Source organism: Oncorhynchus mykiss, chromosome 16 (assembly GCF_057628025.1).
Source record: "Oncorhynchus mykiss isolate SJ-2025 chromosome 16, ASM5762802v1, whole genome shotgun sequence".
Lineage (NCBI taxonomy): Eukaryota > Metazoa > Chordata > Actinopteri > Salmoniformes > Salmonidae > Oncorhynchus > Oncorhynchus mykiss.
Genome location: NC_143037.1, coordinates 20,715,312 through 20,740,434, shown reverse-complemented (window position 1 = coordinate 20,740,434; position 25,123 = coordinate 20,715,312). Strand labels below are relative to the sequence as shown.

At 42.0% G+C, this 25,123-nt stretch overlaps 2 protein-coding genes across 9 annotated transcripts in view; both read left to right on the top strand.

Moving 5' to 3' along the window:
* Positions 1–12,872, top strand: part of wdr90 (WD repeat domain 90) — a 58,911-nt gene extending 46,039 nt beyond the window's left edge. For 2 of the 4 annotated variants that reach the window (XR_016487169.1, XM_036946479.2), the window contains exons 26-42: positions 74–114; positions 273–404; positions 676–864; positions 2,340–2,422; positions 2,530–2,632; positions 4,852–4,973; positions 5,220–5,376; positions 5,518–5,708; positions 6,088–6,256; positions 6,439–6,562; positions 8,343–8,514; positions 8,629–8,751; positions 9,414–9,585; positions 9,787–9,917; positions 10,145–10,288; positions 11,605–11,809; positions 12,123–12,872. Coding sequence is in view for 2 of the 4 variants with exons in the window: in XM_036946479.2 (XP_036802374.2) it covers positions 74–114; positions 273–404; positions 676–864; positions 2,340–2,422; positions 2,530–2,632; positions 4,852–4,973; positions 5,220–5,376; positions 5,518–5,708; positions 6,088–6,256; positions 6,439–6,562; positions 8,343–8,514; positions 8,629–8,751; positions 9,414–9,585; positions 9,787–9,917; positions 10,145–10,288; positions 11,605–11,809; positions 12,123–12,280 (2,416 nt within the window). In the remaining 2 variants the exon portion in view is untranslated. Of the gene's footprint in view, positions 1–73; positions 115–272; positions 405–675; positions 865–2,339; positions 2,423–2,529; positions 2,633–2,785; positions 3,052–4,851; positions 4,974–5,219; positions 5,377–5,517; positions 5,709–6,087; positions 6,257–6,438; positions 6,563–8,342; positions 8,515–8,628; positions 8,752–9,413; positions 9,586–9,786; positions 9,918–10,144; positions 10,289–11,604; positions 11,810–12,122 lie in introns of those variants that run through there. The other 2 variants (XR_016487170.1, XM_090202208.1) reach the window with 1 other exon arrangement.
* A 162-nt stretch (positions 12,873–13,034) lies between these two features.
* LOC110491609 (adhesion G protein-coupled receptor E5) lies at positions 13,035–21,843 on the top strand. Of its 5 annotated transcripts, none has more exons than XM_036946481.2 (12): positions 13,035–13,556; positions 13,788–13,877; positions 14,195–14,338; positions 18,679–18,810; positions 19,153–19,290; positions 19,483–19,526; positions 19,645–19,758; positions 19,843–20,002; positions 20,154–20,276; positions 20,580–20,734; positions 21,193–21,354; positions 21,513–21,843. In XM_036946481.2, exons 1-12 carry the CDS (start codon positions 13,526–13,528, stop codon positions 21,654–21,656), a joined length of 1,437 nt encoding a protein of 478 aa, XP_036802376.1. In that variant the 5' UTR covers positions 13,035–13,525; the 3' UTR covers positions 21,657–21,843. The 5 variants fall into 5 exon arrangements, 3 of the variants coding, with proteins under 3 accessions (XP_036802376.1, XP_021420853.2, XP_090058335.1); XR_016487172.1 differs by having other exon boundaries at positions 13,124–13,556; positions 19,843–19,974; XR_016487171.1 differs by having other exon boundaries at positions 13,124–13,556; positions 19,645–19,974.
* The last annotated feature ends 3,280 nt before the right edge of the window (positions 21,844–25,123 follow it).

Below are 25,123 nucleotides of genomic sequence, written 5' to 3'. Positions count from 1 at the left end.
GTTGTAAATTGTATAAGTAGGTTGTATTCATGCATCTGTGTGTAATTTATCAGTTTTCATTTTTCTCTCGCAGTTCACCACCAAAGGCAGCCTCTGTTTCCCCTCCTAAACCAGGTAAATACAAAAACAGATGATGAATCATCATTTCTTTCTATGTCATTCGCACCATATTTGAAAAGGTTGCCAGTAAATAGAATAGCATGTACAAAAAGAAGTAAGTCTTCTAGTTCTGGCTATCAATAGATATTCAGAATTTGGGGGTTCTACTGTAGCCCTTAAAGGTCCTTCAGAGTCAGAGGTCAACGGTAGGCTGCTATCCAATGGAATGCCTCGACGGACAGCGCCCCTTCCCACCTCACCTCCACCCTGTTTGGACATCAGCTCCATAGACAGGATTGGACAAGGTGAGAATCACTGCTCCTTTTTTCATTCACTTTTTTTACACTTTGTTTTTATCTCTCACCCTTACTTGTAAAATTACCCCTAGCACCAACCCCTGGAAAAGTGTGCAAAAAATGATGGTGATCGTTCCACCTAGCCCGCCAATAGGTTTCCACCATTTTTCTTATGACTTTCTGCAAAGATAAGGAGCAAGGTATTGTTTTACAACTGACCTAAAGTACATGTTCTCCCCCACTTTGCCCTTCTCCTGTGTCTCCCTCTTTCCTTCTTAAGCTCTGAGCCACCTGTCTCTTTGTGAGGAGGACATTGACGAGGTTCTTCCCCGCGCTGCCCCCCTCCCTGCCCCCCTGGCAGGCCCCTCCCCTCGCCCTCCGTCTGGCTCCTTTCTCAAAGTCACTGAGATGGCAGCAGGCGGAGACTCATCAACCCTGAAGTCTAGTCTGAAGAGAGCAGCGGACAATGGTAAATTATTTATTTATAAATTCAGTGGCAAAGATAATCGTCATGCATGTAGTACCAGTCAAAAGTGTGGACACCTACTCATTCAATGGGTTTTCTTTATTTGTACTATTTTCTACATTGTAGAATAGAATTGAAGACATCAAAACTATGAAATAACACATATGGAATCATGTAGTAACCCCCAAAAAATTATAAAAATATATATATATTTTTATATTTGAGATTCTTCTTCTGCCTTGATGACAGCTTTGCACACTACATTCCATGTGTTATTTCATAGTTTTGAAGTCTTCACTATTATTATACAATGTTGAAAAGAGTCAAAATAAAGAGAACCCCTTGAATGAGTAGGTGTGTCCAAACTTTTGTCTGGTACTGTACATACTGAACAAAAATATAAACGCAAACAATTTCAAAGATTTTACTGAGTTACAGTTCATAGAAGGAAATCAGTCCATTTGAAATACATTCATTAGGCCCTAATCTATGGATTTCACATGACTGGACAGGGATGCTTCAATGGGTGGGCTTGGGAGGGCATAGGCCCACCCACTTGGTCACCAGTTCCACCCACTGGGAAGCCAGGCCCAGCCAATCAGAATTAGTTTTTTCCCCACAAAAGGGCTTCATTACAGACACAAATACTCCTCAGCACCCCCCTCAGACGGTAGGTGAAGGAGCCGAATGTGGAGGTCCTGGGCTGGCGTGGCTACACGTGTTCTGCGTTTGTGAGGCTGGTTGGATGTACTGCCAAATTCTATAACAATTACGTTGGAGGCGGCTTATGGTAGAGAAATTGACATTAAATTCTCCGGTAACAGCTCTGTTGGACATTCCTGCAGTCAGTCGGGAGCGCCGCTGCTCAGCTATATTCAGGTCTCTGCAGAGATGTTCGATTGGGTTCAAGTCCGGACTCTGGCTGGGCTACTCAAGGACATTCAGAGACTTGTCCTGAAGCCCTCCTGCATTATCTTGGCTGTATGCTTAGGGTCGTTGTCCTGTTGGAGGTGAACCTTTGCCCCAGTCCGAGGTCCTGAGCACTCTGTAGCAGGTTTTCATCAATGATCTCTCTGTACATCTTTATCTCGATCCTTACTGGTCTCTCAGTCTATGCCGCTGAAAAATATCCCCACAGCATGATGCTGCCACCACAATGCTTCACTGTAGGGATGGTATGGGATGATCAATGGAAACAGGATGTACGTGAGCTCAATTTCGAGTCTCATAGCAAAGGGTCTGAATAAGGTATTTCTGCTTTTAATAATAATAAATTAGCAAACATTTCTAAAAACCTGTTTTTGCTTTGACATTATGGGGTATTTTGTGTAGATTGAAGATTATTTTAAAAAAAATCCATTTTAGAATAAGGCTGTAACGTAACAAAATGTGGAAAAAGTAAAAGGGTCTGAATATTTTCCGAATGCGCTATATATGTATGTGTATATATGTATGTATGTGTGTTGTATGTTATACAGATTCTTTGAAGGTGGAGAAGCCAGTGCGTCCTGACTGCTACAAGCACTTCACCCCACGTTTCAAAACCTCCACCCTCGACCAGGTAGAGAGCACCTCTCGCCAGCTCAAGTCCCGTCATTGAGAAATAAGGAAGCCTGCATTTATTAAGGCTTGCTTTCCAAGCATTCTGTCTGCTTGTCTCCATCTCAGAGTACTGCAACTCCTGAACTGGGCGAAGAGGGCCTGAGTCTGAAGGCTGTAATTGGTTACAATGGCAATGGGCGGGCCAACATGGTGTGGAATCCAGAAACAGGTAAAACCTTGCGCTTGTTCAGCTGATTTCATTGGCTGACTAAAATATACTGATAGAATACAGCAAATATTATGATGCAAGTTATAATGCATTATAAGACTTGGCGTAAGCATGTATGACCCAAACCCTTGTCTCTTTCCTTCTTATTTACAGTTTCATCGCTGTTTGTTTATCTTATGTGGTTGTGTTGACTGATTACAGGTCTGTTTGTGTACTGCTGTGGTTGTGTGGTAGTTGTGTACTTTCCTGTATATAGCTTCTTACTTTCTCGTGTCTTTATTTTTATTTCTCTTGTGTTTTGGTTCTATCTTATGTTATTATTAGTACTACATTGATATTGATTGTTGGGTTTGGAGCTTGCAAGAAAGGGATGTTATGTTTCTTGTCCACGTGACATTAAAACTTGAAACTTGACTGAGTGCAGGTCTGTTTGCGTGCTCCTGTGATTGTGTGGTGGTTTTCTTTAGGGCTGTTGCGGTGACCGTATTACCGCCACACTGGCGGTCACGAGTCATGAAGGCAGTCAAATTCCACATGACCGCTTTAGTCACGGCAATTAGGCTTCTCCAAGCTCTGATGCTGCTGATGGTCATTAGTAGCCTACCAAACTTGCTAACTGCCTGGTACTCTGCACTCTATTGTCTCTCTAATCAGTCTGACATCAATGCAAATGTCTTCGAAAATCTAATCAAACACTTCATTTGAACCCATGAGCTCATGTTGCGCAACATTTCTATAGGCTATTTCATTGCATTTTAAGGTTTGTATCACAACTGAAGTGGCCAAATAACTTCTTAAAATGATGCACATCCATCCACTTTACAAAGGGTGTAGAGCCTAACTACGCAGCGCGTGAGTTTCAAGTTTGGGGAAGATCATTTTCACCATAAATGCACCTTTATAATAAAAAAATTACATGCATAATCGCGTTTGCAGTCACTTGATAATGGTGTTTTTCACAAATGGAACATTCGCGCTTAATGCCTACTACCATGTGCGCTTATAATGTGAAGAAATAGTCTAATAGTTAATCAACATTTTAAGCTAAATGTTCTGATCTGTTGCGTCAGCCACATTGCATAAAAAAAGTTTTTTTGATGCTAGTGGTTGTATTAACTTGGGATCTATCGCATCCCACAACTGTCCCAGACTATGTTTGGAATATTTATTTCTCACACAGAATAGAATTGGTCGACTTTTGTGGGTATAGTAGATTGACATAGGCTAGTGCTTTTGCTGTTCGTTAGGCCTACTCATCTTGTTGGCTGACAAATTAAATGTGGACAGTTCATCCGATGTTTTCAATATGCACCTCAGAATTGAATAATGACTCGCGCAGTTGCGTCTCCGATGTGTCCGTCTTCACTTGTAGCCTATGAGAAAGACTCGATCACGTGACAGAGAGCCGTGTGAGTGAGAGATGTTTCGGATTGCGCAGCACACTCGGGGAGAAGGGCACAACGCAGCACTCCGGGCTTCAAAAGGCATGGTTTTGTTTTAATGGTGCATTATGACCACAAAGGGGATGTCGCCATGAAATTCGAGGCATCATCAAGTGCTTGTCAAATTGTGAGAGACTATTGGTGTGTGCAGCCTGTGCAAAACAAAAACAGCTCATGCCTTTCAAGCGACTTTCTTCAAATCATCATTAGTCTCATGCAGCCTTACAATGTATTAAAAATCAAAACATATAGCCCAAAGTTTACAGAACCACTAAAGTTACATTAATAACTATAAATTAACTTAACGCTTAACACAGAATAGTCAAATGTGCACACTCCCTCATCGTTTGGAGAAAATATTAATATTTTATTCAGCTTTGTTCAGTTGTATTCTTCATTCTATAAAATAATGCCACAGCCACAAATCTTGTCTGCTAAATGAACTAGTGTAGCCCACAGCCACATTAGGATCTAACCTAAGGAGAACTCAGAGTATGCAATTATTTTCTTCTGAAATGGACTACATTTTCTTTATACCATGCTTCTTTAGACCTGTCTAAAATAAATCATGGATTTATTGTGAAGGTGTAGGCTATATTACATGGCTTTATTAGACTTAAAATTATTTAAGTCTATGTATTTTAGGCTATGTGTGGATGCCAGGAGATGTGTTTGTATTAATTAACTGTCAATTACCGTGAGACCGACAGTTATTTGCTTGACAATCACCGGCTGACAAAATTCCGCCACAGCCCTAGTTGTGTTGACTGATTGCAGGTCTGTTTGCATACTCCTGTGGTTGTGTGGTGGTGGTGGAGAACCTACACACTGGCTCCCAGAGACACTGGCTGGGCCACACTGAGGAGATCTCCTGTCTGGCTGTTACCAATGACGCGCAGGTAGGCCTCCAGTCTCCTCTCTAGCATGAGCGATGATGATGAAGGTGGTGGACTGTGCTGGTGCCAATAAGGATGATGCATTCTCTGCGTCTCAACCACTTTCTGAATGTGGTTTCTCTCTGTGACTAGTTGTGCTAAGTCTGAATTATCCTGTTTAAAGTGTTTATGTGACTTAGAAGGGATCAAACTAGACAGGTGATTTTATGAGTCATTGCACGTCTCTGACGGTGTGTTGTTCTCTTTCAGACTGTGGCCTCGGCGGCAGGGGGCAGCGGTGGCTCCAGGAGCCTCATCTGCATCTGGAACGTTCAGGATGGAACCTGCGGTAATACCATCTCATACCACCGGGGGGCAGTGCAGGCCCTGTCCTTCTCCAGGGATGATTTCTTCTTCCTCACTGTGGGTCAGTGGAACAGTCCTTCAAGGACAAGTGGAGTTTCACTACATAGTGTTCACTTATTCAGTCACATACAGATTAATGATTACCTCAAGGATGAGAGATGGAAAATGTTTTTTAATGGTATTTGAATCCGCCCTCCTGCAGGGGACTTCACCGACCCGGAGGTGGCGCTGTGGAGCACCAGGACCTACCAGCTGCTGTCCAGGATCAGTGTGTCCGGCCCGCTCCACGACGTGGCCTTCTGCCCCTCTGCAGCCAGCCAGCTGGCCTGTGTGGGCAGCCATGGACTCTACTTCTGCAACACCCACACACAGGGCCTGGACGTGGAGCTCAAGGTAACAATAGAATTAGAGTGAATTTCTAATGAATTGTTTTTCTAAGAAGGTAGCCCTGATACTTTTTTTACACTATCGTACCGACCCAAACTATGCTCTTTTGGCCTGCTTTCTAGAGAATATGTTTCAGTATAATACCAGCCTTCTTTTGTTGAACACTGCTTATTTCCTGCCTGGTTTGGGCTGGGCATGTCTAGCTAACTAGAGCCCCTCTGCTTGGATAAAAATCAGGCCGGCACCAGGTATGTTCAACATGTCCTCCCTCATAGGAAGACATATTTCCACATAACGAGGACAACAACGTTTTTCTTTCACAAAGACTTTGAAGAAAAATGTCCATGTTGTGTGGACAATAATGTTTTTCTAATTCAAATTCTAGGTGCAGAGAGTGTGTGTGCCAGAGGAGGTGGGTGACGTGGAGCTGACGGCTCTGTGCTACAACGCCAACTCCATCCTCTTCACGGGCACCAACAGTGGACATGTGTGTGCCTGGGACTGCAACACCCAGCGTTGCTTCATGACCTGGGAGGCTGACCAAGGGGAGATCGGTCAGTTACATTTTTAACAATGTTACTCATAGCAGGCACTCTTATCCAAAGCTTATCCAGACTTCATTCAACTAAAGTTGGTAAATAAACACACATCACAATCCTTGCAAATAAACCCGTCTCCAAAATAGGTTTGTGAGTCTGTATGTACAGTATTAGTGTACGTTTGTGTGTGTTCCTAGGAGTGCTGCTGTGTCGGGGGAACCGTCTGTTGACGGGCAGTAACACTCGTAGGCTGAGGCTGTGGGGCGTGGCAGCTGTACAGGGCATGAGGCCTGGAGGAGAGGCCTCTAACACAGAGGACAGGTCTGTTGCTCACCGCACACTCCTTCTCAGCCTACACATTCTACTCCTTACATACCTTTTCCCTCATCCTCCTATGTTACATAGTGTATCTTCTCATCACATGTCTTTAAAGCCCATTCATCTCTGTGTCCTGTTGATTTATATTCCTTGAAAATGTGGTATTTAGTTAATGCTGCAATATGTAACTTTTTGAGGGGACCTGATCAAATTCACATAGAAATGGTAGTTACAGATCTGTCATTCTCATTGACAGCAAGTCTAAGAAGCGGTAGATCTGTTCTATGTCCGCTATTTCTATGTTTCTACTTTATTTGTCTTATACGGCGGAGCAATTTCAGCATACAACATGTAAAGTGTTGTTTACATCCCTGTTAGTCACACCTGTCTAACATCCCTGTTAAATAGGTGTGGCATATCAATAAGCTGATTAAACAGCATTATCATTACACAGGTCCACCTTGTGCTGGGGACAATAAAAGGCCACTTTAAAACGTGCAGTTTTGTCACATAACCCAATGCCACAGATGTCTCCAGTTTTGAGGGAGAGGGCAATTGGCATGCTGACTGCAGGAATGTCCACCAGAGCTGTTGCCAGATAATGTAATGTTAATTTCTTTACCATAACCCTCATCCAACGTAATTTTAGAGAATTTGGCAGTATGCCCAACAGACCACGTGTAACCAAGCCAGCCCAGGACCTCCACATCTGGCTTTTTCTCATTCTGGATTGTCTGAGACTAACCATCTGTGGGTTTGCACAACAGAAGAATTTCTGCACAAACTGTCAGAAACCGTCTCAGGGAAGCTTATCTGCGTGCTCGTCGTCCTCACCAGGGTCTTGACCTGACTGCAGTTTGGTGTTGTGACCGACTTAAGTGGGCAAATGCTCACTTTGAATGGGCACTGGCACGCTGGAGAAGTGTGCTCTTCACTGTACTGGACAGATGGCAGGCAGCGTTGTATATGGTCGTGTTAGTGAGTGGTTTGCTGATGTCAACATTGTGAACAGATTGCCCCATGGTAGGGTTATTGGTATGGGCAGGCATAAGCTACGAACAACCAACACAATTGCATTTTATCAATGGCAATTTGAATGCACAGAGATACGTGGCGAGATTCTGAGGCCCGTTGTCGTGCCATTCATCCACCACCATCACATCATGTTTCAGTATGATAATGCACGGCACCATGTCACAATGATCTGTACACAATACCTGGAAGCTGAAATGTCCCAGTTTTCCCGTGGCCTGCATAATCACAAGACATGTCACCCATTGAGCATGGTTGGGATCCTCTGGATCGACATGTACAAGAGCATGTTCCAGTTCCCGCCAATATCAAGCAACTTCACACAGCCATTGAAGAGGAGTTGGACAATATTCCACAGGCCGCAATCAACGGCCTGATCAACTCTATGCAAAGGAGATGTCGCACTGCATGAAGCGAATGGTGGTCACACCAGATACTGACTGGTTTTCTGATCCAAGGCCCTACTTTTTTTTTTAAGGAACTGTATCTGTGACCAACATATTCATATCTATCCCTAGTCATGTGAAATCCATAGATTAGGGTCTAGTTAATTCATTTCAATTGACTGATTTCCTTATATGAACTGTAACTCAGTTTATTTGCGTTTTATGTTTTGGTTCAGTGTACATGTATTGCATCAGTGCGATCTTGTGAGGCTATTACGTTTTATATAGAGAACCACTCTTATTCAATGAATTGGCTTATTTGATCGAATGGTCTACTCTCATTGGTCCTTGCCTCTGTCTATCAGAGGTGCTCTGGTGCTATTGGAGCAGGAGATGATGCTAGACGGGACGGTGGTGAGCGCGGCCTTTGACGACGTCATGGACATGGGCATCGTGGGCACCACGGCGGGTACCCTGTGGTACATCAACTGGGTGGACAACACCAGCATCCGCCTCATCAGCGGGCACAAGAGCAGGGTACAGTATAGAGTTTTTGCCAGCGTGTGCATGCGTTTGACTTTTGGAGCCTATATGAGCGTTCATTGTGGACGCCTCTATCCGTACATTGAATGACCCCCCCCCGGTGTTCAGGTAAATGACGTGGTTTTCAGCCCAGACGAGAGCCACTTTGCCACGTGTGGGGAGGATGGCAGTGTGAGGGTGTGGACGGCCCCCAACAACGAACTGGTGGTGCAGTTTCAGGTGCTCAACCAGGTGAGACTGCAAGACAACTACAGGAAACCCTAAAGCTAAGATGGCCGTGTGGATTCAAAAAAAACTTTATAACGTTAATGCGCTCAGTCGCTGTGACGTATTTCCACTCATATGGGTCATTGTTTGTTTCTAATCGAAAAGGACTGAAAGTGGTGAAACTCGCAGTTTTAATACATGTACAAAATGATCCTCTCTCCCTAAGAGCAGGATGGGCATGACATTTATAAATGGAAGGGGAGGATGACTTGGGCCAGCAGACAATCGATCTGAGATCCACTTAAGTTTCAGTCATGGGATTTTTGTTGTTGCTTTAACCCCTGATTACACCTATATACATTAATACATTGTAAAAGCAGCCATATGTATTATAATGCAAATATTATAAAGCGCTTATAAACAACAAAATGTTGTGAAGCATGTTATAATTAGAGCTATGACATGAACAGAGCTATTATTTTCAACTACCGCCTTACACAGGCTAAATGGCTGTATATCACATGCGGTAGCAATTCCATTATGACATGGTACTTACAAGGCTACATGCCACATCGAGAGAGAGAGAAGCTCCAACGCATCATGCACCAGTTATAAACCTAGGAGTCTGACTGTCAATATCTACACCCCTGATCCCCCCCCCCCGTTCCCCCCGTCTTGTCTGTCAGAGCTGTGGTAGTGCGTGCTGGAGCCCGGTCAGTCCCTCTAAAGGGGGTGCCTGTGTGGTGGGGGGGTACAGCGACGGGACCCTAAGGATCTTTCGCCTGGCCTCCTCAGAGATGGAACTCAAGCTGCACCCGCACCCTGTGGCCGTCACCGCCATCCAGTACTCTGCTAACGGTGTGTGTGTTTGGGAAGGTACCTGTGGACATTGTCTCGTGTGTGAATTTGGTAGTCGGACACTGCCGACTCTGCTTTACTATTCATGTTTAGGATGTGATGGCAGTCTTTCTGTTGGGACACCGTTTGTATGTCATTTCACTGGGATGTATAATAATACACATTATATAACGGAGGCTATATGTGACCTCTGACCCTCAGGTCAGGTGATCCTCTCTGCTGGGAGGGACGGCCTGATGGCTGTCAGCAGCCCAGTAACCGGGCTTACCGTCAGACTCATCAGCGACCACAAGGGGGCACCCATCACTACCATCCAGTGTGTGAAGAAACAGGTCAGGGCCCATATTCACACATCTAAGTAGGAGTGCAGATCTAGGATCAGTTTTGCCTTTCAAATTATAATGTATAAAGGGGGAGACCCGATCCTATAGTATACATAGAATGACTAGAACATAGTTCTTCTGTGTGACGTCTTCTGAGGTTACTAGTGTAACTGTTTTTGAGGAGCTACTAAGAATCTACATGAAGGAATTGTGTCGTCATGCATTTTGTCCATCAGTACAAAGAATTTGGGCTTGAAGGAAACGAGATGTGGTTGGCTGCCAGTGCAGACAGACGAGTCAGCGTTTGGGCAGCTGATTGGATGAAGGACAAGTGTGAGCTCCTGGACTGGCTCACATTTCCAGCCCCTGCCAATCCTGAGGTAAACCTCTCTTCATAGGCATACACACACATGCACGCAAAATAAATAGCATGGAAATCAGTCTGTTAGACAAGCACTTTCAGGTGAGGATTTTATTCAGGATAGTGGGAATTCAGACCCAAGTTATGCACGTCCGCATCAATGTAACTTCATTCCCTTCTTATGCGCTTTTCTCTCTATGTATTCTGAACTTGGACTTAAAGCTGCAATATGTAGGCGACCCGACCAAATTCACATAGAAAAGTAAGTTATAGATCTGTCATTCTCGTTGAAAGCGAGTCTAAAAACTGGTGGATTTGTTCTATGTGCGTCATTTCTATGCTTCCCATTCTTAAGTCGTTTTTTCGTCTTTTCATTTCAGTTTTGTACACCAGCTTCAAACAGATGAAAATACAATATTTTTGGTTATATAAAATAGATTTCACAGCGGATTAGCTGGTACAATGATTCTCTACATAATGACTGCTTGTTTTGTCACCATAAACTGAAATTAGGCAAACTATTTGAATTTTATCATCCAAGAAATGGCGGTGTGATTTCTGCATATTGCACCTATTAAGCATGGGGAAATGCATGTCCCAGCAAGGTATTTCTTTGGGGGGTAGATCACAGAAATTGAAGGTGTGGCAGAGGTGTGTCTACAGATATGGAAATCATAAATAAGTTTGAGTTTACCTGTTTGTTCCAAGTGGATTATTTTTTTATAGAAATGATTTGAAATAACACACCGCTCTCCATGCAATTTAATTTACAAATTGATAAGAGCTATTGATAAGAGCTAGGTAAATTAGTAATCTGTTTGGAGAAGGGGATTGTAAAATAAAAATAGCAATAGTTTTAGATGATTTTTCCTTCTGTTCGCTGGAGACTAATGTGAAACCAGTCATGGAAGCAAACTGGTACTTGTCATCAAGATGACAAGTATTTCCACCCCATTTCCCACAATGAAATATAAAATGTAAAAAAAGTATATACATTTTTTTTAAAAGCATTTTATACTACACTGTGGGAAATAGGGTGTGTTTTCTGTGATTTGAATTACATTTATTCCGTGCTTGCAAGGGAGCCATACCTGCAAACCCCCATTGCGCATGTGCATAGGGTAGGACTGAATACTGAGAAGAGCTTCAATCAGAACGGGTAAAAAAAAGTCTGAATCGGCCCCGACGTGAAGTGCAAGATGAGACGTGATATCAGTCAATGGCTGTTTTTTACTTGAAAAACCTTTCTCAACCTTGCAAGCATGGAATAGTTTTACTGTGAACATTTCTGTATTTTTAAAAAGTCCTCTCTCTCTTTATCTCTGTCTTCATCAGGAGTCAGACAGCCTTCCTCCCAGTCTGGCTGCTTTCAGCCCCATAGACCCTGGCCTGGTGGTGTACACAGGCTATGGAGTGGAGAGAGAGCTGTCCTTCTACAGCCTGGCCAAGAAACGGGTCATAAAGAAGATTGCCCTGTCCCATTGGGCCATGTGCTTCAGCCTCTCCTCCAAGGGTCGCCTCATAGCGGTGGGCTCAAAAGGTGCATGTCACTTCTCTTCTACCTCTCTCATTTCAGTTTTACAATGTGACTGTTGTGTTTTGTGTTGTAAAAATCACTTCTTTTTTTTTGCTAGCAAGGAATGAAGCATTAAAATAAACTACAATAAAAACCCATCAAAAGCAGACCAGCTTGGCACAGGCATGCTTGGTATTTTCACATTTACAATACAGCATCAGTTTGACAAATCACCAGCATGTGTGTCTCTCTGCACAGTACTGTACTCAATGACACATTCTGTATGTATGTAAATAGGTTGCATGAAGCTGCTGTGTGTTTTGTCTCTCTCTCTCAGAGCGAGTGCTGAAGCTCATCAAATCATCCAGCGGTAGGTTTCAGGACTTCCTCCACCACAGTGACTCTTTGCAGACCTGTCGATTCTCCCCCTCAGGGAAACTCCTCTTTACCGTTGCCTACAATGAGATCCTGCTGTGGGAGGTGCGGGGCCTTTAGAACAAGGTAGACCACTATACATTAGTAGACTGTGAACTATATTATTAAAGGACAATCAGAGGGTGATCTACTGTATAGACCCAAGCTTTGACCATTGGTCCTAGTTAGTATGGATTTCTACATGAGGTGTTGGGTGGTGGTAATGTAGGTTCATTGAAACACTGCTCTCCTGTCTGCATCAACCCTCGGTTGGGTGTAGATTAAAAGTCCTCAATACTCACGCACGCAAGTGCCTCAGTTTAACTGACGAAGCTAACTGAATAATTGATCAATTGTTTACTTTAGTCATTTTAATTCTGAGGTTTTTATCAGTCCTGTAAATTACTTTTTATATTTGAAGAAAATATTTCATTTTTATTTATATGAGAGCCTCCTTTGTCTGTTCAGTGGTTTTACACTTCATGGGAGTGATTTTTGTTTTGCATGTTATGTTCTTAAAATTATAATGCGCTATGTCCATCAGCCAATACGGTCATTCAGTCTAAATTATGCACTAAAATGTTTTGTCCATCAATGTTATACACTTGTATATATATATTTTTTTCAACAAAGACATTTCAATAAAGGTTGTCACCTCAAATGAAACCCTAAATTGTGTCATTAATGTGATTTGTTTTTTGTGATGCAATTGCAAGGTAAGTATATTTCCACTAATGTTATGTCATCAAATGAAATTGTGACTTTGGTTGAGCTGAGGGGGCGGAGAGGCATTGAATTGCAAGTATTTAGACAGCTATGTACCGGAATCTTCATTATCGCTCACCATCTTGTGTGACGTGCGTTTTAGCCAGTACTGAGAAATTCTGTTTTTGTTTATTGAATGTGTCATTCTGATTACACAACATGGTTTGGGATGATGCATAGTTTTGCAAGTTGTGTTTTTTGTTTTATTTAGGGGGGAAATGAGAGGGAAGAATGCATATTTTAAAGTGGCTGATTTTGTATTCTTTAAGTAGGGTGACACGCTAAAGCTCTTAATGTTTGTGATGTCTTTGACTGGATTTTTTTTTATACCCGTTTATCTCTTTCCCCATCACTGATAGAGGAGGTGGAGATGACGATGAGAAGAACTGATATCGTGACTTCCATTTTCTACTTCAAGATGAAATCTCTTCAGATGACAGTGTTGAGAAAAGTAACAAAAGGGAGACATTTGCAGAGAGAATAACGTGACCGTGTTGAAGTACGACTCTGTCAGTTACACGGCCCGCACAGTTAATTGACAAACGACAAACTGCCTTTGTAATGGGAGTGAATTTATGCTTCTGGATTCTTGGTGAGTTAGCTCATTTCTCCATGGTACTGGAGGGCCTTTCAACTGTACGAGTTTGTTGTTGTTGCCTGAAATAAAGATGAGGGCGTCTCAGAGATTGAGAGAATATCTGTTTGTTTGTAATTTGACGCTACCCAATGGCATGACTGCACTGGTCTAAAGGATATGCTTGCATGTATATAGAGGCATCATTTGTTTATGTCTGATATTTCTTCTCTTTTTTTCCCCCTACAGGTCTCTACCTGGCCCTACCTTTGGAAGGGATATATCCTCCACTCTGTCAAACAGGGTATACGATTTCTAAGATTGGAAGTGGCTGTTCTGGTAAGATCAACTGATTTACCCTTGTGATGAAAAGATCACTGCATTTGAATGGCAAGTGTAGACAGCAGGGTATTGTTTCTTTCATCTCTATCTGTTTGAATTTAACAGGTGCCTTTTTACAGGTTCACATCTAGGATAAGAAGTTTAGAATTCAGACTTACCAAGAGGTTAGAGTGAGAATGATGATGTCCAAAATAATGCATTCACTGTTCATTAGCTGAAACTATTCTCTATTCTCACTCATTTCAAGCCAACCAACTAACTGATTAATACCTAACATCTGTCCTAACCTCAGATACTTACTTGGTGTTCTGTAGATACAGATGAGTGTGTGGAAGATCCCTCCATCTGTGGGAACCATTCTACTTGCTTCAACACCCTTGGTAGCTACCACTGTCAGTGTCATCCTGGGTTCGAATCTAGGATCGCTTATTTCACCTCCGCAGATGGAGGATGTACAGGTCAATACTGTGTTTTTAAGATGTTATTAATAACTAATAATAATAGCTTTAATTCCTTACCACTAATATGAATAAAACGGGATAATTAAAAGCTACCACTGTCTGTCAGTTTTACAATTATGATAATGTTGTAGCATACAGTAGGGTCTGAAATGATTGACACCCTTGATAAAGATTTAGCAAAAAATAAATACGGAATTCAAATACTGAGCTATATTGTATGCTCAGAAATGTTGGGAAATTATGTGATTTTAAACTTGTACAATTTCTCAGAGGAGATTTTGTTAAACAAGTAATACTTTTTTCCTCAAAGGTAGGGGTAAATATTGACGCACCAGTTTTCAATACCTCACCTTGCCAGGATAACGGCACAGTCTTTTTCTAAAATGTTTCCTCCATTCCTCCATACAGAATCCTTCTCGATCCTTCAGTCTACGCTTATGGACTGCTCTCTTCAATTCCAACCACAGGTTTTCAAGTCCAGAGACTATGGATGGCTATTCCAAAAAATATATATTTTTGGCCAATTAGCCATTTCTTTGGATTTTGATGTGTGCTTGGGGTTTATTGTCTTGGTGGAAGATCCACCCAAGTTTCATCCTCCTGACAGAGGCAACCCGTTTTTTGGTTAAATGACTTGGTACTGGGTATAGTTCATGATGCCGTTGACCTTAACAAGGGCCCCAGGACCAGTGGACTTGCACTACAGTGGCGGTTTTGGCATGGAAAGGACAATGCATTAGCAGAGAAGAACCCCTTTTACCTACTCTAAAATATGGTGGTGGATCTTTGATGTTATGGGGCTATTTTGCTTCCACTGGTCCTAGAGCCCTTGTTAATTTATTGGCCAAAAACCTGGTTGCCTCCGCTAGGAGGCTGAAACTTGGCTGCAAGTGGATCTTCCAGCAAAACAATAACTTAAAGCACAAATCAAAATCCACAAAGAAATGTGTTTATTGTCCACAAAAGAAACATTTCTAACCCATTGAAAACTTGTGGTTTAAATTGAAGAGGGCAGTCCATACGTGCAGTTAAAAGATATATCAAGTATCTGGAAGGATTCTGTATGGAGGAATGGTCTAAGATCCCTAAAATGCTGCTATCCTCACAAGGTGAGGTACTGAAAGGTACTGATAAGAGGGGTGTCAATAATTTTGACCCTAACTTTTTAAAGATTTTTATTGTATTACTTGTTAACCTCTAAAAGTCTAAAACAGACAGTTCAAAACATTTATGATTTAATTTTTTTACTATCTGTCCGATATCTAAGACATATAAGAAACCTCAGGAATTTTACAAATCTATCTATTGCGTTAGTGCTTAGTTGGTGAGTCATATCCTCTTTTGGATGAAGGAATTCGGTCTTAATCAACTATTCCTAAATATCCCTTGTAATCATTCTGTTACTGAACAACATCCTCTGCTTTTCAAAAGTATTCACACCCCTTTACGTTTTCCACATTTTGTTGTTACAGCCTGATTTTAAAATGGATTCAATTTGGAGTTGTTTTTGTCACTGGCCTACAGACAATACCCCATAATGTCAAAGTGGAATTATGTTTTTGAATTTTTTACAAATTAAGAAAAAATGAAAGCTGAAATGTCACAAGTCTGTAAGTATTCAACCCCTTTGTTATGGCAATCCGAAATGGGCTTAACAAGTCACATAATAATTTGCATGGACTGACTCTGTGTAATAATAGTGTTTAACATGATTTTTGAATGACTACCTCATCTCTCTACCCCATATATACAATTATCTGTAAGGTCCCTCAGTTGAGCAGTGAAATCAAACAGATTCAACAACCATGTCCAGGGAGATTTTCCAATGCCTCACAAAGAAGGCCACCTATTGGTAGATGGGTACGAATAAAATCAACTGAATGGAATTAAGCTAAGTCAAATCCTGGGGGGAAACCTGGTTGTCTGCTTTCCACCAGACACTGGGAAATTAATGAACCTTTCAGCAGGACAGTAACCTGAAACACAAGGCAAATCTACACTGGAGTTGTTTTCCAAGACGATGGTGAATGTTCCTAAGTGGCCAAGACAGTTTTGGCTTAAATCTACTTGAAAATATATGGCAAGGCCTGAAAATAGTTGTCTAGTAATGATCAACAACCAATTTGACAGAGCTTGAAGAATTTTGAAAAGAATAATGGGCAAATGTTGCTCAATCCAGGTGTGGAAGTTTCTTAGACTTACCCAGAAAGACTCACAGCTGTAATCGCTGCCAAAGGGGACTCTACAAATTATTGACTGAGGTGTAAATACTTAAGTAAATAAGAAGTATTTCATTTTCAATTAATTAGCAAATTAAATAGTTTTCCCCCTCAATCTACACCCAATACCCAATAATGATAAAGCAAAAACATTTTTTTTTAGCAAATTTATATATACATTTAAAGAACAGTACATATCCAATTTACATAAGCAGCGATAAAAGTCTTCTTGGGTATTACGCTACAAACTTGGCACACCTGCATTTTGGAAGTTTCTCCCATTCTTCTCTGCAGATCCTCTCAAGCTCTGTCAGGTTGGATGGGGAACGCCGCTCCACTGTTATTTTGAGGTTTCTCCAGAGATGTTCGATAGGGTTCAAGTCCGGGCTCTGGCTGAGCCACTCTAGCTTATTCGGAGACTTGTCCCGAAGCCACTCCTGCATTGTCTTGGCTGTGTGCTTAGGGTCGTTGTCCTGTTGGAATGTGAACCTTAGACCCAGTCTGAGGTCCTGAGTGCTCTGGAGCAGGCTTTTATCAAGGATCTCTCTCTACTTTGCTCTGTTCATCTTGACTGGTCTCCCAGTCCCTGCCTCTAAAAAACATCCCCGCTGTCGTGGAAATTCTAATCAATAATGAGTGAGGAGACCCAACACTCTTGAGTGATGTGCCGAGATCTCTGACATACAAATATATTTTATAGCAAGATACATCCTCTTAGTCTACATGACAAACAGATGTGTGGAATGGGTCAAACGGTGAGACTTGATATATGAGAAAGGAGTATCCCCCAGCCAGATAGCATTTGCTGTGAAGACTGTTGTTATTGTATAGAAACCAGAGTTTGACCCCTAAGAAAAGGTTCCTCTCATTATTATCCATACCCAAGCCATCTCTCCCTGGTACGAACACCAACTCATTCTATGAAATGCATATCACCAAACCATTCATAAATAAATGATCAGCGTTTTAAGCATCAGAGGGTTTTCTTAGTTCACACAGACACATGAGAAAGTACTAATAGAAACCTATTTTATTGCATAAAACAACCATTTGATGCATAAACAGTATTAAACATAATCTTGTAATTTGTTTATCACACACCACCATGCTTCACCGTAGGGATGGTGCCAGGTTTCCTCCAGACGTGACGATTGGCATTCAGGCCGAAGAGTTGAATCTTGGTTTCATCAGACCAGAGAATTTTGTTTCTTGGGGTCTTGAAAGTCCTTTAGGTGCCTTTTTGGCAAACTCCAAGCGGGCTGTCATGTGCATTTTACCGAGGAGTGGCTACCCCCTGGCTACTCTACCATAAAGGCCTGATTGGTGGAATGCTGCAGAGATGGTTGTCCTTCTGGAAGGTTCTCCCATCTCCACAGAGGTACTCTGGAGCGCTGTCAGAGTGACCATCGTGTTCTTGGTCACCTCCCTGACCAAGGCCCTTCTCCCCTGATTGCTCAGTTTGGCTGGGTGACCAGCTCTAATAAGAGTCTTGGTGGTTCAAACTTCATCCATTTAAGAATGATGGAGGCCACTGTGTTCTTGGAGACCTTCAATGCTGCAGAAATATTTTTGGTACCCTTCCCCAGATCTGTGCCTCAACACAATCCTGTCTCGGAGCTCTACAGACAATTCCTTTGCCCTCATGGCTTGGTTTTTGCTCTGACATGCACCGCCAACTGTGGGACCTTATATAGACAGGTGTGTGCCTTTCCAAATCATGTTCAATCAATTGAATTTACCACAGGTGGACTCCAATCAAGTTGTAGAAACATCTCAAGGTCAATCAATGAAACAGGATGCCCCTGAGCTCAATTTTGAGTCTCATAGCAAAGGTTCTGAATACTTATGTAAATAATATTTCTGTTTTTTGTTTTCACTTTGTCATTATGGGGTACTGTGTAGATTTAATTTCATCTATTTTAGAATAAGGCTGTAACGTATTTTTTTTTTGGGGGGGGGGGGGGGGGGGGTTTCAAGGGGTCTGAATACTTTCCAAATGCATTGTATATACAGACAATTGCAATGTTGTATTTTTTTGTTACTCCCATTTTCATCACATACACCATCATCATCTCTCTCCCCACCACTTTCCCCCCCACTAATCTCTTCTACTTTCAGACATTGATGAGTGTGGTGAGGACAGACATATTTGTGGGGAGTGGGGAACCTGTCACAATAGGAAGGGAAGCTACTGGTGCAGTTGTCTCCAGGGATTCCATCAGGAAGGAGATATAAGTTCTATGTGTGTAGGTGAGAGAAACCCCATTCTCCTTGGGTCGATGTGTTCTGTGTAAGGTTAAGGTGTGGTACCGGTGAGGTAGTCACTTTACTATGACTACCTCACAGTACCGCAAAACTAAATGCATTGACCAGAATTATTTGAAACGTCTTATCCACATTGTGTTTTGTCTTTAGTATCACTCTGTTAGGTCACTGTCCGACACATCCATGTCGTCATCGTCTTTCTTATTCTCCCACTTTCTCTCACTCACTCACTCACTCACTCACACTCTCTCTCTCTCTCTCTCTCTCTCTCTCTCACACACACACTCTCACTCTCACACACTCACTCACTCACTCACTCTCACACAGACGTAAATGAGTGTATAGGGGCTGGCAACAAATACCCCTGTGGCGAGAATGGAACCTGCTGGAATCTGGAGGGCAGCTACAGGTGTCATTGTCCCCCTGGATTCACTACCTACGGCAACAACCAATCTAAGTGTCAAGGTGAGAGAAATGCTTGTTCTACCTTTTCATTTTCTACTGACCTCAGTTGTCTTCGCTTGTGACCACTGATCTTGAGGCCATCTGTTGAAACCTCCACCCAGTTACCATTTTCACAATCGCGATGACCGGCCTGATGTATTGTGTTGTATTTGTACGATCTGAGGTCATCTGCATTCATGGTTTTCCTTTTAGAGCTGAATTGTGACCCTTTTGCAACTCAGAGTACACCTGAACAGGTAAATTCTTCCCCTTATTAAATTATTATTTTCTCAAGTGCTTCTCTTCATCTTGATTATTCACCATATTCTTCTCATTTATATTTCTCTCTTTCTGTGTACTTTCTGTCTCTCTCAGACTCTACCAGGTTTTGACAGCCTCTTGTCTCTCCTGAGAAACAACTGTTTGGTGTTGATTAACTCCTCTGGGTTGGCTGGAGCTACAGAAAAGACTGGAGAGGCGCTTTTGACAGTATGTTGCCTCCCTGAGCTACACACAAGCACGCACACACACATACACGTTACATCACGTCTCTGTTGTCTGTCTTTTCTAAAGGTACTGGCCAATGTCACTGATGTTCTTCAACTCCAGTCCAATGGTCAAGGGGGTAACAGCGGGAAAGTGACTACGCTACTGAGGACAGTAGAAAACTCTATCAGACTGATTGCTCCACAGCTGAGAGAAAATGTGAGCAGGATAAATACAAGCCATACAGGTAACACTTATACTGAAACCGCATTTAGTCATCACTTTAACATCAGCGGTACCACAACTTAACCTTACATTGACCACTAAGTGACCACTTGTTCTTTCAATAATGGGGATTTCTACTTAGTATAGATTTTTGTCCCTATGTTGAAAACCAGAGGTAGAAGTTGTGGTGAGGAGGGACAGGACACCACCCCGAGGACCAGTCAGACTGACAAATGAAAACATCCAACTTGACACCACCTGGGAGACGGCGATCGGAGATGACACGAATTTCCCAGGTACACTCCCACTCAGCTGCAGTGGCATTAGCCTTCTTTAAAAAAACAAAGTAATTGGGAGTTTCTGAGTGACAAGTATTTACTGACATTTCTATACGTTTCTATATTTTATATCTTGTAGGATTTGTGTGGAGGCTTTTGTGTTTTGTGCAGGGCTTATTATACTGCATATGTTGTGTACCGTGTGTGTTTTCTTTTAGGTTGATGGGTTTGTATACTTGATGATTTGTGAATTGTTTTTGTTTTATATTGTTTGTTTCTGTACGTTTTAAGTGGATTGATTTTGTGTTATGATGTTTGCAGGTTTTGCGTTTGCCATTTTGCTCAGCTACAAGAGTCTGCAGACTTTGACCAACAGCTCCGAGCAGCTCTCCTCCAGAGTGGTGACTGTATCTGTTAGCAACCCCAACACAACAAACCTGTCTGAACCGATCATTCTCACCTTCAATCACTTGAAGGTAACAACTGTGTTTCTCTAAAAGGCTGACTGTCAGTTACAGTGATAGTTCACTTCTTTCGCTTGTCTTTGACTTCCCTAGACTGTGATTGTTTTGCTCCAAACAGGTTTTTCATTTTTGTTTAGCTGGTTATTTAGCAGTGTTTAAAATCTCCTAGCTACAATTTTTGAGGAATGTTGCAGTGCTAGTGGAAATTGGATTGTATCCATTAGCGATGTGTTCAAAATCATGGGGAAAAAGCTCGGCGTGGTCTACGTCCCCATGCTTTTGAATGCACCACTAACGGATACAAAAATGCTAGCCAGATTATTCTGGATTTAACTTCAAAATAAAGTAAACTATCCCTTTAAAACAGGTTTTATTAGACATTTAAAAATAACATTTGTTTAACAGATATGCACGCAGTAGACCTTAGCTGTTCATAAAATGATATGAGTCTCATCTCCTCTGTGCCCCAGTCCAGTGATGCGAATACCACCTGTGTTTATTGGTCAGAGGATGGTGAGGGGGCTTGGTCAATCCAGGGCTGCGCCTCCGTGATGTCCAACTCCACCCACACTGTGTGCTCCTGCACCCATCTCAGCAGCTTTGCCCTGCTCAGGGGAATCCAAGAGAATAAGGTGATACACAACAACACCGTAGAACTGCTAAGAGGGAAAAGGTTCTTAGATCTGTGAGAAGGTGTTTTTGCCTTCAAACTCACACCCCAAGCATACCTTCCTTGGGGCAGTAGTATGGTCTATATTTGATTATTGTTATTCCGCATTGACATTGACAGAAATGCAGACAGTTGGTGATGTGGGCGGGCGCTTCCGTGGCGCTGGCTTGTGTGGTCCTATCCCTGCTCATGACCCTGTGGTGTCGCTTTGTCAGCAAAAAGCGCAATGGAGGGAGCCGACCAGAACAGCATTTTAACCTCTAAAGCACCTCAATTTAGACAGCAGGGATTTCTAAAATCTATTTCCTGTGTTTTGTATATAATCCCACCCTATGTCAATTTACTGTAAAATAACTATTTAGACTGTGAACAAACTGTTGGAAAATGTAAATATGATGTTTCAGTTTCAACCTCAGTCAATTGATAAACATGATTTCATGAAATATATAAATGTATTTTGATATTATTGATTGTTCTCAATTCCCATCAATGTCAATTTACTTTTATCACTGTTCAATTGTACGTAGACGAGTTTACCATATAGTATTATTGTACAGGTTTAAATAGCAACTCTGTTGTAATCAAAGGAAGGACGTAGATGTTTGTTCATGAAAGACTGAACACACACCTTTACGCTCACTGTGTATACTGGACACGTAGAAAGGGACAAACTGCACATGCATACCTACATTACATTCATACTGTTATGTGGCCTGGAGACCGGTTCAAGTGCATCAGGCAGATTGTGTGAGAACATGAAACGAGGAGAACAAAACATGCGTTAAACAGCAACCTCTTCAATATTTCAGGCTTCCTAAGTAGGAAAGCTCAAATTAGAGTGCTGTGTAGTAAAGCTCATCAAGTCCATCAGCTGCAGCTTCCTAAAACCTGGCTTTCCTGAAACGGGTAGGTGAAGAACCGACGGTCCAGGCTGAGTTTCTGTTTTGGTTAGAATGTCAGAGAATGAAAAACATATTTTAAAGGTCCTGAACAGTTAAAATGGTGTTTATCATCCAATTGGATGACTTGGATTAAACCCTATCAGAGTATGACAAATGACTGTCGCTGGTACATTGATAAAGTTAGATCATAAATTGACTTGCTTCCTCCTTTATGTCAAAATCTTGAATTCAGGAATCCAGATACTGTTTGCTTATTGGGGATCGGTGAAACATCCACATTTATTCGCTCATTTTAATACACCAATAGTAACGTCTTATTCTCATACCCTATTTAAAAAAGTACTGCCTTGTAACCATCATTGCAGAAGACGTGTTCGCAGAGGGACGTGGTTTACCTAGCTAGCTAGACTACTGGTGTCAAAATTTGACTGCAGGGTGTTATAGGTTTCCCCTATTTATCTGTGGCAAATATACTTCTAGGTTTTCACTTTCACCTGTATCTGGTGTTGGCTAGTTACTGGCCAGCATGGGGGAAGGAATTCTGTTTGGAACACTGACTCAGTTGTCATGTCAGTGCTGCTATGAACTGCAACAGAAGAGACATTCCAAACGATGTATACATAATTATTGACATCATGGCAAGGCATGGTTTATGTACATGGTCTGGCAGTCAGCAAATGTAATTGATGAAGTCAACCCAGGCTTTTTCCGACCAGTTTCAACTGAACTTGTCCAACATGAACTGAGACAGGATGTTGTCTATATCGATGCGGTTACAAAAACCAAACAGTTGGATAGACAAATAATTTGTGAAGCCATGGTGTGATGTATGACAGGATTGGAATCTTGTTTGAGCTTCGTGTATCAGCACATTGAGATGATCTCACTGCAGCATTGCATCCAAGTTGCCGTCAATCAAGGTGAGCTCCCCACCCACTCAGACTGGTCCTTCAGCCTTACTGATAGTTGGAAATGAGAGAAAAGGTCAATTCTGAGCATTTGAATCTAGGTGGGGGGGTATTATGGGTGATGTTTTAGTCACTCAAATGCTATTTTCGTTGGGAAATATAGTATTGCTGGATCTTTTTTAAGCTTATGATTTATGATTTTGTAATTGGGGTTATGCTCAAAAGCTCATGTGTATCAGTTATTTTTGTTTTGTGAATGGATGGCTTTAACCCGTTATCTCTGTTCCCCTAATGTTGATAGAGCAACTGATTAGCTGTAGCTATGCATTCTGCTGTTAACTGAAATACTGTACATATCGTCACAAATGAACAGGATGATTGCGAAAGGTGAGGAAACACAAGAATGGATCAAATGATAAATATTAACAGAGAGTGTGTGAGAACATGCAATAGTTGATCACACATCAACTCAGAAAACTTCTTGCACTTGAACCCTGCGCTTTCTTCCAGGCGTGAGCTCACTGAGTAGCTTAATAACTAATGCCTTGGTTTGGACAGCAGGTTTGTACTATCAAGACAGCATGGGATCCAAGCATGGGGGGGGGGGGGGGGGGGGGGGGGGGGGTTAGAAAATGTTGCAAATGTATTGAAAATTAAATACAGGAATATCTTATTTACTTTGACTTGACTTGAGTCAATACATGTTAGAATCACCTTTGGCAGTGATTACAGCTGTGAGTCTTTCTGAGTAAGAAAGAAGCTTTAATACAACCAAAAAAGCACAGGTTGTGACTAGTTTCTGGAGGCACTGTTTGTACAGTGTGTGTGTGTATACATAGTGTACAAAACATGCTCGTTCGATGACAGACTGACCAGGTAAATCCAGGTGAAAGCTATGATCCCTTGTTAATGTCACTTGTTAAATCCCCTTCAATCAGTGTAGATGAAGGGGAGCAGACAGCTTAAAGAAGGATGTTTAAACCTTTGAGACCTGTAGTGTGTGTGTGTGCCATCCAGAGGGTGAATGGGCAAGACAAAAGATTTAAGTGCCTTTGAACGAGGAATGGTAGTGGGTGCCAGGTGCACCGGGTTGAGTGTGTCAAGAACTTCAACGCTGATGGGTTTTCATGCTCAACAGTTTCCTGTGTATCAAGAATGATCCACCACCCAAAGGACATCCAGTCAACTTGACATAACTGTGGGAAGCATTGGAGTCGACACGGGGCAGCATCCCTGTGGTACGATCTTGCCCCGACAAATTGAAGCTGTTCTGAAGGCAAAAGGGAGGTCAACTCAATAATACGAAAATGTTCTTAATGTTTTGGTCACTCGGCAGCATTGCAAATCTTGACACACTCAAACTGGTGCACCTGACACTTACTACTATACCCTGTTCAAAGACACTTCCATCTTTTGTCTTGCCCATTCACCCTTTGAATGGCACACATACACAATCCATGTCTCAATCGTCTCAAGGCCCCTGTCTCCTCCCCTTCATCTACACTAATTTGAAGTGGATTTAACAAGTGACCTCAATAACTGATCATAGCTTTCAATTGGATTCACCTAGTCAGTCTGTCATGGAAAGAGCAGGTGTTCTTAATGTTTTGTTTGTTTCAGAATGTGTTTCAGAACAGTTTCAGAATGTGCTTCTCTACAACTTATCTGTCATGATGCTGGTCTTATATATGCGTATGTGCCCAATAAAAATGTGATAAGATTTATGGAACACATCGAACCAGGAAAATAGCTTTTGAGCATCATTGAAGATTTAATGTATTTTGACCAGTGGAGGCTTCTGAGAACGGCTCATAATAATGTATTTGGTACCATTCCACTCCAGCCATTACCACGAGCCCGTCCTCCTCAATTAAGGTGCCACCAACCTCCTGTGATTTTGGCTGACACATACATTGTCTTT